Below are 13,247 nucleotides of genomic sequence, written 5' to 3'. Positions count from 1 at the left end.
AGTCGATGCTGATTACAGTGATTACAAACATTACGTTTCTAAAACTGGCCACTGGCGACTTGACAAGCTGAGTCGCAGGCGACACCATCAGCTGGCCTCTGACGAGCTGCAGCGAGCCGGTTTCATAGGCTACGTACCACACTGACATTTCTAGAAATAGGTGTCACATCATGTTTCCATTGCATGTTTATGACCTGACTGTCATCTCGTGAGGCGGAGGGGATGGTGGTGGAGATACACATTTATACAAGTGTGAAATGACTGGATATTTTTAAGGAGACCTCAAGACAATTTCCATGTTTGTGTTGACCAAAACAGGTATTTTAAGCCAAATCATGATCTCGTCTGAACCTAAACAAGTTGTTTTTTGCGTCTGAACCTAATCAGACCATAAGCCCAGCCCGAGATATCTGTGGTTTGCATTTCCAACATTAAGTCCAGTGACCGCGTCCCAACACTCTCCTGTTGACTAGTCAGTGACATTTCAAGCGTCTCAAACTTGCTTGTGTGCTGGAAGAGAAACTCTTCACCCCCAGCTGCTGCTAAATGCTGGAGGACAGCGCTGCTGCACAAATGAGCAACAGGCTTCTGAAAACATTTTGTTCTCATGCCAGAGTTGAAAATGGCAGGGCAGTGTTGTTATTACTGATTATGATTTTGCATAGTGCTGTGTGATTGCCGTGCTGTCTCTCTGCTGTAATTGCTGAATTATTCAATTTAAAAGTGGATGTTTTTAATGTTAGAGGATCCTTGAATTCTTGTGTCTTTATTTATGTTTTGTAATAAGTTCTTGTAAACACAAGGCACATTCAACGCTGTGTGTTCTGTTTGTATTTGTTCTTGTTTTAAGTCTAAAAGACTTAAAAAGACATCAAGGTATATGCGAAGGGATTTTGAGGTACCACAATCAAACACACACACACAGACACACACACACATTGAGATGATATAGAATAGATCCCTCGGAGCTCCTCCCACTCCTGTCTGGTAATGTATCCGTTCAGACAATAAGACGAGTGCGGCACTTATGGTATTTTCAAATGAGACACGCTGACTGGGTGTAATTTAATTTAAGATTGTCAACATACAGAAGACTGTGGCTGACTGGAAGATTTTAAGTGTCTGAGCCATGGAAGAGAAGAAGCATCTCATCCGATATTGAATAATTTATTCCCAGGTGAAATCAGATAATGGCATAAAAGGCAGCGGTCTGAATCATTTAATATTATTTTGACTTGTTGTGAAAGAACAACACAATGCACTTGTCTCCCCTCTCACCTCCCTTACCAATATATCAGTGGTGCCACTAGTGACAATACTGCGCTTCTACCACCACCACCACTGCCACTTCCACACATACTACTGCTCATTCAAACAAGTAAATAAATGTTAAGGATTTATACGTTAAAAGCTGCACAAATCCATGTTTTAATATTTACAGTTGGTCAAATGTGTAACTTGAAAGGAGTTGCTTTTAATGATGAACCCACAGAGAATTATTAATCCAGATCTCCTTAGCTTTATGGAGAGTTTTTGTGTCTTTCAGGTCATTGTTTTGGTTTTACAGCCTTTACTGTTCACTGCCACTGCTCTCATCCACCTTTTTTACAGCAGCAAGCAGCTGTTTTTAGAGAAAAATGGTCTGATACACCCACTGTACATTAACTGCTGAGCGTCAAACAGGCAGACGAAGTTAGCGACGAACCGGTGAACATAGTGTAGCATTTAGCAGCTTACGAGCTAGCTCGCTTATAGCTTTAGCAATACATCCGCGTGACCTTTTGGAGTAGTCCCATCATGAGCATTGAGTGCGTGGGCACAGGTAGGTACATACTGTAGGTAGACAGACAGGTAGCCTGTCCAATCTTTCCTATTGGGTCGGAATGAGACGATTGGATGGCTTTATTAGAGGCCTGCAACAGCCACAGATACTGGATTTTTCTTTTATGCGTCGAAGCAATTGATTTATTGACTGCTGAGTTTGTTTGTTTGCTACTAGAATAACTCATGAACCCCAGCTTTAATTCACAATTCCACAAATTTCCTTGTGTCTCCTCTGTTGAACGTTACCCTAACACTTTACATCTTCCCAACTGGACAAAGACAGGCTGGACAGACAGAAGAAGGCTTGTGCCCTACTATCCATGAACCAAAAGCCAGCTAGCATGAATTCTTAATCTCACTCATGAATGGCCATAATTTATTGATGCTGTTCCAGAGGAAAAGTTTACCCCCCTTGTCCAGAGGCTACTGCTTCACTCTCGAGTTTGACTGTTTGACTGTCAGACAGCGACTGCATTACAGTGGAGTGAAATATCGCGTGTCAAGTGTCCGATTTCTTTTACGCAGCTGATGTTTGCTTTTCGTTTCAGATGTCCAGATCCCCACAGTGTCTTGTTTTCTGACTCCCGAGTTAATTTCGGCAGCCCCCGGGCACGTTTCCCACATGACACTCATTAGTCCCCACTGTACTGTACAACAGCGAGCACCAACTGCACTGCAAATCTGACTCAAATGACTCTCTTGGTTCCCTTGGAAACCAGGTGCTCAGATCAGGAAAGATCCATTTCACACTTCAGCAGCGAGACAAAGAGACGGTTAGACAGAGGGAAAGTGGGAGGGAGAGAGGATTAAAGAAAGAGAGAGAGTGGGGGGAATAAAGGAAGCTTGACCTTAAAAGATGCTTCATTCGTATAACCCCTTTGTCCCGAAATAGAATGAAAACAGAAACAAATGGATTGAAAAGAATGTGTTGCTTCCTCTCATGGGATTTTCTACCCTTTAGAATCATCAGCACCGAAATGCACAGGGTTTGTTTGGATGCGGTGTCTGCAGAGAAGAGGGTGAAAATGGCTCTGGTTCTCATTTATTAATGCAGCTTTTATTGTTATCAGCTGGAGGGGATGCATGCCTGCCCCTAACACAGCTAACAGAAGGAGATGGCTTAATGCGGACAGGCAGGTGTATATCCCCATATCTGAAAACGCTGCCAAAGGTCAACGTTTGCTTTCGCACACAGACGCACTTTCGCCTCGTTAAGAGCTCCTCTGAAAAGTCAGCATCCGGGGAGCAGCGAAGTTTACAGCTGCAGAGTTTGTTATAGACTTAAACACACTGAACATCGGGGAAATCAAACAATTCATCTGAAGTTGGGTTCTGTACGTCTCTTTAGGGTTTTAATTTGCTAGATACAACGGAGGACTTGATGATTTTCATTTTCATTTTATAGTTTATGCGAGTGGATTCAGCCTGAGTTTGGAGCTCCCTGTTCATTTGTGGTTGAGTAGGTGGGTGAAGTGTTCCACATTTCACACAGGGATAAAGCAGTCTGCAGGGATAAAGCAAACAGAGCGAAGACACTGTAATAACAGTGGATTGTCAGCGCTATTTTAAAATATATGGTGCTACTTTTCGAGTCTAGGTTTTAAATACATGGACTTAGCGTGGGAGCAGCAGCTATTCTGTCTTTTAACAAGAAAGAAATGACTTTAAGAGTTATAAGGTTTAACCAGAGGAGCTTTCTGAAGAATTTACCGACCTCGGAGAGGTGTTTCATCATCTAAACCTTCCAGAGAGTGTTGACATACCAGCTTCATTTTCAAACCAAACTCATTTGATTGACATTGGATAATTTTTCCATCTTCAATCTGAAATTCTTACATATGCACTTTAAAACGACTGCATTTCAATATGAAGCAGATCCTTAATACACATGATCAAAACACAGTTGATAAAATTATGTTTAAACAATTGTTATATGTGACCTAGCATGCTAACTTCAGTCAACATAACAGAGGGAGGGAGAGAGGGAGGGAGGGAGGCAGGGAAATGTATAAATACATTTCCGATGTGGTCGGACAGCACTTTGTATAAACTCTGTTTGACCATGGACTGACCCTCAGACAGATCAGCCATCTCTATCTGCCATTAATGTGGTTTTCACACAGTCTGATTCAGCGCCGAAGAAGAATAGTTTGGGAAACTATTCTCAAATCTCTCTCTGTGTCACTGCAATAGCTTTTGTTAATTGAGAGGATTGTGTATCAGTGACAGCTGTCCTGGTGGCTCTGTCGACCACTACAGAATAAAAATAATCATAAAAATTGATCACATTGTTCTCAAGTCGGTGTTATGTATCCAGGATTATTGACAGTGAAGGTTAATGGTTGTATCTGTTTCAGCTGGATGCTGTTTTATTGAGGACCTCGCTGTGAAAAAGGCAAACGTCCAACAGTATTTGATTGTCTATTGATGTGAATTGTGGAAAAGCTCCCTGACCTCTGATTGAATAATTGGGTGTCTGTTTACAGAAATGCCAAGCTGCTCGTGCTCATCAAGCCGTCTCCATCCTACAGCTCTGCAGCCTGAATTAGCCCACAGGGCTTGTGGGAGATGTATTTAACATCCGAAAAGCAGGCTGTCTGAAATAATTTTACCTTGTGCCGTGGTAGCACGGTGAATCTTTCACGGGTGGGACAGAAATGACTGGAACTAAATATTTACTCGCATGCCTCCCGGGCTGGCATCAAAGTGTCTGGAAATATTCTGCTGAGAGACACTTTTCCTCTGTTAAGTGGCGCTGATCCAGCTGTCACATGTAGAGAACTGCGGCTCTCCGCTCCATCAGGTACAGGCTGCGATGAACTGGATGCCGGACGGGGTTGCATTTAAATCACCTGCCTGCACTAAACTCTTTGGCATTTTCAGTGCAGATAGACGGAAAAACAAACAGAAACAAGGCTGTTATCTGCACGCCTGTCAAAGCATCTCTTTGCTTTATCTCCAGCCTCGGTCAGAGGTCTGTTGATATCAGAGGCAACTTCAACAGCATGTCTTTCCTATTAGGGTATGATAACACAGGGACATTAATATCTTATGAATCCAGTATACAAGTCCATACACCTTATCATGAAAATCCTTACCTCTGCAGCAATAAATCAGCTTATTGATGCGCCTGCTGTTTTTCCACGTGTACTCACTGCCTTCAGTATCGATTCGCTTCGCTGCAAGACAAACTGTGCAGAGACGGTCGGCACACAGGCAGTCGGAAAAAACACACAAAGGCGCCTCAAACATTTAAAATGTAGCTTTTTCAAGTCTTTAAAGAGAGAAAAAATGATCATCTTTGCCCGAGAGTTGAGCCGTCTCACGTGTACACACGCCCCTCGTTAACTTGCAGATGGTTCACTGAGCTGCTTCACACTGTATAACAGACAGAGGCCAGGTCTAAGTGGCAACAAGGATATCAACAGCTGGACTGCTGCGGGTGGCTGGAGCCGCTCATGTTTTTCTAGAGATTAATGTGCACATGTTTGTGTCTGTCTGTAATTAGACAGGAATTAGACCGGACAGAAACCCTGATGACTGACCTGAACCCTTCACTAAATGGAGTGAGAGTTCATGAGTTTAACCTACAGCTACAGCTATTCTGGAAATCTGTCTGTTCCTGTTGCTTTGTAATGGACACAGTATGGCTGAACGATGCTGTGTGTTTGTGCCCAACAGTAAAATCACACAGTAAACTCCTTAAAAAGAAGGATTCTAGATTAGAAACGTTTAAGGTCTGTCCGCTGGGCAGCCTTCAGGGGGCCACCTGATTGCCGCCTCCCGCTCTCCTGCAGTTAAAATGTTTTGTATGTCCTGTGGATTTTTTGCAGTACACGTGTTCTGTATAGCGCTGATTAGCCATCTACCATCTGCTGGGCTGTGTGAGGAGAGCAGCTCATTATGCTGCCTGTTGTGTCTGCGCTGAAGTCGTAGCACCACTCCAGCTATCAGGCAAAGCTGCAGGGACTCTTCGTGCGCGAGCAGCGGGGAGCAGCTGGAGGATGCAGTGCTACTGCACACAAGTGGCTGAGCTGTCGGCAGAGAATGAGCTGTCCTCTGGCCAATCTCGGGCTCCAGCTGTGTCACTACAAAACACATCGAACACCGTGCAGCCATTTTGATATAAAACTCGACACCTGGAGGTCATCATTCTTCGTCATCGTCATTGTATCTGTTACCAAAATGCTTGAAAGTTGATATTTTTCGCCCTTATTGTGTGTGCATGTGTGTAATGTAATGTGAAATATTGTTTTTCAGGACCTGGTGGGTAGCGCTCCACCACAGAGGAACTGGAAAGGAATAGCCATCGCCCTGCTGGTGATCCTCATCATCTGTTCCCTGATTGTCACCTCCGTCATCCTGCTGACCCCTCGTATGTACAGTACACACACACACACACACACACACACACACACACACACACACACACACACACACACACTCACATACACACACTCACATACACCTACAGTATGCTATCATTCAAAGAGTGCACTCCTGCAAGGATGCACAACCCTCTTAACTGAAAAGAATATGTGTAAGCTTGCATTGTATTAGATAAAGACACCACAAATTCATCCAAAATCAATGAGGACCTTGTCGGGCAATATGGATGCAGGATACACATGCGTTTGCAAAGAAAAGCAATCCTGGATCAACTCACCAACTACCAAAGACTAATTACTGTTTCTTGGGACATGAACAACAGTCCACCAGATTCAATGAACTCTGTTTTTGACACATAACGATAATGAGATTGAAAGATTATTTCCCTGTCAAAGGTACCAACACTTAACAGCTGTTTACTGCACTTACATACACACCTGTGTAGCTGTTTCCTGTCTCAGTATGGTTGGTGTTGTTCCAAGAAAAAAATTGTCCTTTACACTAACACTCGTCATGGTCCAGGTTTTAGTTCAGTCGAGTTCCTGTTTTATGTTGAAAGTTTATCCTCATGTGCCATGTTTTTCTTTCCACTTCCTGTCTTTGTCTGTTTTCCCGCCCTTTTTTTGTGTTCACCCGTGTTTTATTTGGTCATTAGCCCTTGTGTATTTAAGTGTGTGTTTTCCCCTCACTCTTCGTTGGTTTGTCGGTTCACATCCTGCGTCTCTTGTGTTCCTGTGCCTGCCCCTCTGTGTTCCCACTTTGTTCTCCGTGGCTTCTGGTTTGTTTTCAGTTTTGTATTTCTCTTTAGTGTTTCCCTCGGACTTTCCTTTGCCTGCCTTTTGTTGTTTGGATTTTGGGTTTTTGACATCTGATTTCAGCTGTCATCATTAAGGCACGTGTCTGCATTTGGGTCCATTTTTGACTAACTGCGACGCTATTTTGCAACGTCAACAAATAATTTTAAAAAAACTTCAGTATCCTCAACAAAAACGATCTGTCTTGGATCATAGCCCAACTTTCCGCCTAATTTTATTTAAATCCGTCAAGTTTTGTCACAGTTTGCTAACAGACTGGGGGCATACACACATACACCTGCGTAGCTTCCTCTGTATGCATGTACTTATTTCAGTCTAATCAGTTGGTTATTTTAACAGCGGAGGATGTTTAGAAATCTTTCTCTGGATCTCGATGTGCTGCAAATTCATTGGATACAAAGTGCCAGATGTTGCAGATGTTGCAAATTAGATACATGTGAAAATGTCTGCATGTTGAAAAATGGCATATTTCACAATGGATTTCTCTGTAACTCATTAAAAAACTACTCAGTGTCCCTCATGAGTTGTGGCCTAATTTTACACCAAACTGCATTGAAATTTGTGAAGACTTTTGGATTTCCGGTCTCAAAGCCAAACAACCTACACGGAGTATTCCCACAGACACACGCACACGGTTCAGTTTACAGTCAGGCTGCAGCCTCGCTCTTCCTCTTCTTCTCTTTTCCTTCAGCACAGGCAGCTATTAACAATAACCTTGTTTCAGGGGGCAAGGTTTTACAGATGACATGGTGATGGTGTATCGGTTTTACACAAAGGCGAGGTCATCTTCTCTCTAGGTAATGGGCCTTTTTACGTGTAATGCCATTCAGGCCTGTTTAATGGAGATTATTATACAGTCATAACTTCAGCCATTTGTCAGATTGGCACAGCTTCAGAGATACCATTTGCCTCGTTTTGGAAATTAGCTTTCTCTACCGACTCTGCAGCCTCTCGCCAGACAGGAGGATTTCTCCGAAAGTCAATAAACACTTTACAATGTCTGACGTGGTATTTACCCACTCAGATCGCGCCGCTCAGTCACAACGTGAAGCCCTGCTGAAGAATCTGTCACTGCACTGTTTTGTACAGTAACACCGGGCTGTCAACCATCCTGACAACTCGTGTCTGCTGGTTGTTTCCTGAGTAAATGTGCGGTAGAAGTTTCCCCCTGTTGTCGGCTCCACCTGCAGTTCAGCTGTCAGCTTCAGATCTCGTTTTGAGTTTTGGGGATGGAAAGAGTCGCCCTCCCGCTGCGAAAAATGAGGCAGCGAGATGTGAACTGATGCTCTCAGATCAATAGTGCAGTACCAGGGGGGCTCTTTCTTGTTTGTACCTTGCGCTAAATTGCTCTACCTACAGTGCTGAATAGCGGTTTGAGGTGCTCTCTCCAGAGATAGAAAAAGAGTATAATAAAGTGCATTGGTGGCAGTCTGAGGTATGAGGCTGCAGCCCCCTGAGCAAAGCAAAACGGAAAAAGTTTTTCTTTAGTTTTTTTCTCTGAAACTAGCAAAACTTGCACTCGAAACATTAATAAATCTCACAAGTTTTCTTCAACAATCACTTTTAGGTGGACACACTTCATATTTTTGTGTTTATTAATCTTTCTTTTGATGCACTCGACAGGTGAAGATGACAGCCTCGCCCTTAAGAAGAAAGTGACTATAGACGATGTTTTCGGACCAGACCTTCAGATCCATGACCCAGACGCCAAATGGCTCAGCGGTGAGTGAACGCTTTGGCATTTAGCATCTGCCTCTCATGTCAAAACACAGAACACATCCAGGCACATTGTGACAGGCATCATTGTTGCCCATGACTCAGAATAATACCATCAGTATTAAAATCTGATGTCCTTTCTGAAGCTCAAGAAGCCAAATCTTCCTGTTTCTTCGAATTATTATCACAAGAAAATGTAATCAGAAAAGGACGTTTTACTAAAAGAGTGTGGCCTTTAAATGACGGTATAACTTACTGACTTTATTTCATCACTTAGTCTCATTGAGAGAACAAAACACATTCATAGTCAGAGAACCACACAACATTCATACAAGAGCATCAGGTCTAAAGCCAGACATCCATCCATCAACACAAACTAGAACTCATAAAAACAAGCCATTCATCGATATTCACCTTGTTGACTGCTATTAGCCTGTATAGAAATGAAGACTGATAGAAGTGGCTCGTGTTTATCTGTTACATCAATTTCACAAGGGCACATTCATGAGTTGCTGCCTCTTAACATCCCTGCCATCGGTTTGTAAGGCTATGCAAGTACTGAAAAAGTAGTTGGTAGTTGTATAGCAGACTTGAAAGGCTTTTGAAGGAGTTACTTTTTTCAAAAGTGGGATTTTATGATGTGCGAGAAGGTTAAGGTTAGGGATATGGTTGTTTCAATACAGTTGTATGATCTAATTTGTACCCTTTTAAAGATAGTGAAATGAAGGGCTGAATGACTTCAAAACGGTTTTGTTTTTTTATAATGAAGTTTATGTTGTTTCTCTGACACCAAAGGGGGAATAAACAACAACAAAAACAAAAGATCAGGCTATTGGCTACAGGGTTTTCACTACTAGGCTTTCACAATCGGTGCGATTGTGAAAGCCTAGTAGTGAAAACCCTGTAGCCAATATCTCAATATCTCCAATAAAAACAAATAAGAGTTATGAAATAACATTAGATCGTAAAGACGTTTAACCTCTTATCCAAACTGAAGAAAAAGAAAAATCAACAAACTGAAACACGTCCAGTTGCCTACAGCACTTAGAATTACCATGACCTGGATGACTAAGAACCTTCATCAGCATTGGATCGTAAAGTATTAAAGCCTCAGAGGGGAGGTCAGTGTCCAGTTCTGCTATTGTACTATTTATATGGTGCATTATACCAGAAACTATAGTTCTGCCAAGGTTAATATGCACATATGTAATATCTGAGGACATGTAGTTATGGGATTAAATGAGAGGAGCGTTGTGAGCTATAAGAAGCTTTGACAGCAGATTTTTATTTATTAAAATGTGCAATAAAATATGAAATTCTCTCCGATCCAACTGAAATCACTTCACAAACAACACCTTTGCTCTACCATTAACCCTACACGTCTCCATATCTAGTGCTAATGTACCCAAATGTAACTCTTAACACAGAGTTGACAAAATCCTGCTGAAATGTTTCTACATAAGCAGCTCTGTTGGGTTTATTTTTATGATACCTACGATCATCCTCTTGATAAAGCTGTTACAAAACATCATGAAGATGCACATCAACTCACTCTAGCTGTGATTTTTTATTTTTTGTTCTGTCTCCATGGCAAACAAATGCACCAGTTTTCAGCTCATCTTGTATGTACTACAAATTCAGCACGCTGTGTTCGAGCCGTTCGGTAAGATGGTCTAAATTGAACAGATGTACAATTGAGCGGGTTCGCTGTGGCCTCTCTAACCTTGACAAAGTACTGAGTAGGAAGCTGCCACCTGAGCTCATAAATGTTGGATCAGCTGACACGGTGCCCTCTGGTGTTCGACAGGAAAAGTACCGGAGATATCTTTCAGCTTCTGCATGATAAACTGAATCGGTGATGCTTTATTTTACATGAATAATCAGATGTTACTGTGCACTGTGCAACAGTCGGCGGTCTGTTGGTAGCAAGTACATCTCTTTCTGCTGGTGCAACCACTGATTCCTTACATTTTTTGATCGTGGTATGATCACCGACTACTTTTTTCTTGTGTCCTCATGACTTCAAGCATTTAAATAACTCCATATGTTTGTAATGTTCGAGGAATGCTTTAATTCATCCAAGGATAAAATACTTTAAAGGTGAACCATGAAAAACATTTTAATCAAAAGAGAACGATCTTCATTGACTCACTTGTTTTTATACCTTAACAAACTAAATAACCAAACCCTCTTCGTTTTCAAGACTGAATAAACTGAGTAAACAAACTGACCTTAAAGGACAACACAATTTCATCCTTGTTTACTTTGTTTACATGTGGCAGACCCTGCCACCTTTCTAGCTTCAAACAGTGTTCTGGGGACCTTATTGTCCTCTGAGAGCAGCTTGTTTATTCAGTTATGGATAAGATAAATATTCATGAGTTTGTATTATTACCTTATTAATATTCTAAATAATAAAATTCTGAAAACCACATAGTGCCCCTTTAAATATGTGACTGTCATGAAGTAGTTTTATAGATTATTAAATATGGGAAAGTAAGTTTAAAGAGCACTTCAGTTAGCCACAATGGACATCATATAACATATCGATGGTAATATGCAGTAAACAGGAACAAATATAGGCAACCTCTTTGACATCTGTGGAGAAAAGTCCCTAGGCTCCCTTAAAAAAAAGAAAAAACGCCAATTTTTTTAGACTTGTTACATCAGGAGAAACTTTCTAAACTTTGCAAAATGCTGTCTATAACAAATTCTTAACTATCTGGGCTGTCTTGTTAATTCGGCAAACAATATACACGAAAATGTTTGTGCAAAAAAATGCTGCATCGATTTGTTGCAGTGATGTGGGTGAATATGTGCATATAAAGCAGGGGAGTCAGATCTGATCAAAAGAGGTTACTTGAGACGCATGTCGAGACGCATTTACTGCCAGGTGTGAACTGACGGGTTTAAAGCTGTCCGCTTGTGATCGGATCACTCAGAACGGATGCTAAAACCAAATGTACACATACATACTGGGGAATGTAAACAGTGACAACGAGATGGTGATGATGATATGGTCGGCAACTTTACGTTTCAAGTTGGACATCAAGTAAACACTGTTCATCAACTCTGACTGCGTGTGAGCACCAAGCATGAGAGATGGTGTGGGCAGCAGTCCTGTCAAAGTCTGCTGCTCTTAAACCAAAACTCGCTCTTTCTTCTCCACTGCTCTGCAAATTAATTTATTTCTGCCATAGGCCATACTTGTTTCAGCAACAGAGGTTAAAATAGCGGTTGTTTTTTTTTTTTTTTGTCAAAAAAATGCCGCAGGCCCCACTGTTGCCATGACAACATGTGTATAGATAGGCCTTTAACAACTGCATTTGACATGAGGCTGGTTTCGTGTTCTCAGAGCTCACCTCCACAGCGCAGACATCCTTAATCAAGCACAATATATTGTATCTATAGCTTTTTTTGGGGACCTTTGACCGCATCTCACCATCTTCGTCTTGCTTCGAGCAAACTGAACAAGTTGAAGCTCCAGAAAAGTTTCTGATATCATAAATTTACTTGGAATAATTTTTTGTTTTTGTAGCATGAAGGAGTTTACAAAGTTTTGTTTCGATAGTCAAGCTTGTGTTGTATAATGACAAATAAATTACCTTGTTAAAAAAATGTAATATCAGCAGCGGCCCAGAATGAACATTTCTGCTGATGTGGCTGGGCGATAAGTTGACACTATTAAGTGCACACCACGCAAACTGCTAACAAAGTAGTTTTCTCAGTTTGGTCAGTGGTCTTGAGCTTTAAACTGTGATGCTTTACATACCCATTCTAGTGTCAGTTTTACAAGTGCAGGGCACCACAGTCAAGTTTGTAATTAATACGTCCGGGTGGACTTTCAAAATAAAACTTGCTGACGAACAGTTCACGTGTTGTGACTTTTGGAATGTGATTAATGTTGTGAAAACGTCAGAGTTTGGTTACGTTTAGGCAAATAAAACTTGTTGGTCAGGTTTAGGAACACATCATACTCATGGTTAAAATAACTATGATCAATAACAGAACTCAAGTTACCAAAGTGACGTCATTTACATACGTTTACTTACTAACGTTACATAACTTCAAAACAAATCAATCCTGACTTTTGGTTGCAGTCGGGACGCAAACCCCAGTCCCCAGGAGGTACAGTACAGTACCCACAGTAAATTACTACAACAGCCGCTCCGAGGCATAGCACCACTGACCAGGCTTTTGTATTTGACTTGTTGAGAGTGACAGCAGGCTGAATTTGTACATATTGAAAAGTACTGTATGTCTGCATCTGCCAGCGGGCAGTCACAAGAAGAGTAGGAATAATAATAATGTTTATTTCACTACTGGAGGGACTTGGTGTTCCCTGCATTCAGGTGGAAAAAATCAGTGCGTTCATCGATATCGACATCAGGAATCGACCCTAACGAGTTGGAAAACATCAGCATATCCAATATCAGCAAAAATCCATATTGTGGATAGGGTTAACCCTAACCCTTGTACCAATTTGTAACTTTGTGAAGAAAA

The 13,247-nt window shown here is 41.6% G+C and overlaps 1 protein-coding gene across 4 annotated transcripts in view; it reads left to right on the top strand.

The window, feature by feature from the left end:
- The window catches only part of LOC311266900 (A-type potassium channel modulatory protein DPP6-like), an 87,807-nt gene that overhangs the window by 52,290 nt on the left and 22,270 nt on the right, over positions 1-13,247 (top strand). For all 4 annotated transcript variants that reach the window (XM_084369555.1, XM_084369556.1, XM_084369553.1 and 1 more), the window contains 2 exons: positions 6,085-6,199; positions 8,652-8,750. In XM_084369555.1, the coding sequence (XP_084225681.1) occupies positions 6,085-6,199; positions 8,652-8,750 (214 nt within the window). The remainder of the gene's footprint in view (positions 1-6,084; positions 6,200-8,651; positions 8,751-13,247) is intronic.

This window comes from Pagrus pagrus, assembly GCF_965226575.1.
Source record: "Pagrus pagrus genome assembly, chromosome: 12".
Taxonomy (NCBI): Eukaryota; Metazoa; Chordata; class Actinopteri; order Spariformes; family Sparidae; genus Pagrus; species Pagrus pagrus.
Note: the sequence above shows the minus strand (reverse complement) of the source record. Positions and strands in the feature narration are given on the sequence as shown.